This window comes from Cyphomyrmex costatus, unplaced genomic scaffold, assembly GCF_001594065.2.
Source record: "Cyphomyrmex costatus isolate MS0001 unplaced genomic scaffold, Ccosl1.0 scaffold28, whole genome shotgun sequence".
NCBI lineage: Eukaryota > Metazoa > Arthropoda > Insecta > Hymenoptera > Formicidae > Cyphomyrmex > Cyphomyrmex costatus.
This window is the reverse complement of record NW_017276910.1, coordinates 1158587-1161819: the sequence shown is the minus strand read 5'-3', so window position 1 is coordinate 1161819 and position 3233 is coordinate 1158587. Positions and strand designations below refer to the sequence as shown.

The 3233-nt window shown below is 31.1% G+C and overlaps 1 protein-coding gene across 1 annotated transcript; it reads left to right on the top strand.

Annotated features, from left to right (window-relative positions):
- The first annotated feature begins 506 nt into the window (after positions 1 to 506).
- On the top strand, positions 507 to 3233 carry LOC108774970 (polypeptide N-acetylgalactosaminyltransferase 1). The gene is made up of 9 exons (XM_018541227.1): positions 507 to 658; positions 736 to 845; positions 906 to 1086; positions 1181 to 1350; positions 1436 to 1603; positions 1672 to 2181; positions 2303 to 2445; positions 2586 to 2852; positions 2934 to 3233. The coding sequence occupies exons 1-9, from the start codon at positions 507 to 509 to the stop codon at positions 3063 to 3065; spliced, it is 1833 nt and encodes a 610-aa protein (XP_018396729.1). The 3' UTR covers positions 3066 to 3233.

Genomic DNA, 3233 nt, shown 5'->3' with positions numbered 1-3233 from the left:
TGCAATTATAAAATAATGTCATTGATATAAAAACTTATTTTTTATATTAATATAATAAATAAATTTTTTTATTATATTTTTATTATATTATATATATATATATATATAGTACATAAAAATGTATATTAATTAATAAAATACTAATATATAATGCAAATCTAAATTTATTTACAAATAAATTTTACTATTGGTATAAAAAGGCATACTAAAAAAAAACAAAATTATAAGTTTTAAAAATCAGTCTTTCATAATCGAAATAATAACAAACAATTTTTCTTCCAGAGTCCACTTCAGAAGTTTCTTGGAATCTTTCTTTTTTGTCGCAATGACCTGACCTATCGATCACGAAGAACTAGTGATAACAGAGATTGAATCTGCATGATAATAGGCAACTTAATAAAATAAAATGAAGTGGAACTTCTCAAAATTGATCAGTTATACATGAATTAATCCTCTGATATATGTGGAGGATATAAACAAGTGAACAAGATTGATATTATGGATTAATGAGTAGCAGAATGTTGCCTAGATTAATAAGACGTTTACGACAATGTCGAACGGTGTTAATCGTTTTCTTGATCATTATATTCTTATGTGAATTTTTGCTTTGGTATAGGAGGAAAGAGAAGAGTGTTAATTTACAAAATAACCTTATTCGGTATAAATTAACAATTACTTTTTATTTAAATTGAGTTAAATATTGATTTAAATTCAGCATATGTGCTTCTGTTACAGATCACATGGAAACCAGAAAGATTACATTGATCAACGAGGAATTCATGTAGTGGTTGGTCATTATATAGGAGATTCTGTGGATTCCTTGAAAATTCCAAACATTACAAAAGGTAATAAATATTAATATTAGAAGAATTCTGTGAATAGATATATTACATTTTTTTTTTTAGATGTTATTAACCAAAATTTGTTCAATCCACTGCCATTTGAAGGCAAAAATGGAGACCCTGTAGTAATACATCCAAAAGACTTTTATAAAATGCAGCAATTGTATCAAATTAACCGATTTAATTTAATGGCTAGCGATAAAATACCGTTAAATCGATCTCTACCAGATGTTAGAAAAAAAAAGTAAGAGTATTATTGTCTAATTTGTCAGATAAATTTTTAATACTATTTAGTTGTAAAATGTCTTTTAAATAGTTCTATTTAAAAAATTTTACAGGTGTATTTCGCGATATGCAAACTTAGGTAAATTGCCGAAAACGTCTATCATCATAGTTTTTCATAACGAAGCTTGGAGTACACTATTGCGAACAGTACATAGTGTCATCAATAGATCTCCGAAAGAACTGCTAGAAGAAATTATTCTTGTAGATGATAACAGTGAAAGAGGTGTGAATATTTAATTAATTACAAATCATAATATCAACTTTATTATTTGTAACAAATTCATCTTCTGTTATCTTTTTATTGCTAGAATTCCTGAAAAAATCTTTGGATGATTACGTGAAGAATTTGAGCGTTTCTACAAGAGTTTTAAGATCTACCGAAAGAATAGGATTGATAAAAGCGAGATTATTAGGTGCGAACGATGCTAAAGGTGAAGTTCTCACTTTTCTTGATGCTCACTGCGAATGTACTATTGGTAAGTAAACTATATTATTTTATAATAACATTTGAAACAGTTTATTATCCACAATGTAATATTTGTAGGATGGTTGGAACCATTACTTGAAGTGGTTAGTAAAAACGCAACAAGAATAGTCGCTCCTGTGATTGATATAATAAATGATAATACATTCAGTTATACAAGATCGTTTGAACTTCATTGGGGTGCATTTAATTGGGACTTACATTTTCGTTGGCTAACTTTAAATGGCCGTCTGTTGAAGGAAAGACGCGATAACATTGTTGAACCATTTCGAACACCTGCAATGGCAGGTGGGCTGTTTTCAATAAACAAAGATTACTTTTTCGAGTTGGGAAGCTACGATGATGACATGAAAATTTGGGGTGGTGAAAATTTGGAACTATCTTTCCGAGCTTGGCAATGTGGAGGCAGTATCGAGATTGCTCCGTGTTCTCATGTTGGTCATCTTTTTCGAAAATCTTCACCTTATACTTTTCCGGGCGGCGTTGGAGATATATTATATGGCAACCTTGCTAGAGTCGCTTTGGTATGGATGGATCAATGGGCGGAGTTCTATTTCAAGTTCAATCCTGGTGAGATTACTATTAATAGTGATACATTTTATCATCATATATTACGAATTTATATTTTATCTATTTAGTTAGATCTTAAATTTCATGGATGAGCGGATTCTCATATCTCGAATTTCATTAGAGGCAGCTAGACTGAGATATAAGCAGCAAATTCGTTCGAGACTAGCTTTACGCGAGAAACTGCAGTGTAAGAGTTTCGAGTGGTACTTGGAGAATGTGTGGCCGGAGCATTTCTTTCCTACAGATGACCGATTCTTCGGCAGGGTATCGTTGATTCTATTGTATATGTCATATGATATAAACTACCATATGTATATAGTGTATATATATGTATGTGTTTATATATATATATATAAAATATTTAACTTTTAAATAATTTTATAAATTGAGACTTTTCATATCAGATAGTGCATGCTGGGACAAAGAAGTGCATTATGCGACCAACTGCGAAAGGTTCTTATGGACAACCTTCAGGAAACGCAGTCTTACATTCATGTATACCGCGTCCGATGCTCAGCCAGATGTTCGTGATGACCAAAAATGGAGTGATAATGACCGATGAAAGTGTATGTTTGGACGCACCGGAACGAGATATGCAACAAAAGACGCCAAAAGTAAAAATAATGGCATGTAGCGGTCGCGAAAGACAGAAATGGAAATATAATGAACAAGTACTGTATTTCTAACTGATGGAATATTAACTATGATGTGCTTCTTTTAGCGATTTTTACAATATCAATAATTATTTCTAGACGAAAGTAATTTTGCACGTGCCTTCTGAGATGTGTCTTCAAGCAACAACGGACGATGACACGCCTATAATAGCGGCTTGTACTAAGAATCTCGATCAACAATGGACCTTGGAACCAGTTCCTTGGAAGTAATAATCATAATGTCAATATGTTCTTAACAAAAAAGAACAGAAAAAGCAGTGCCTTAATGAGCTGTCTACCTATAACTAATTATATTTTTACTGTTACACTAACTCTGTGCGACAATTGTCATAAATTTCATTTCAATGACGAATTAATATTTTTTTTTTACTTTTATAC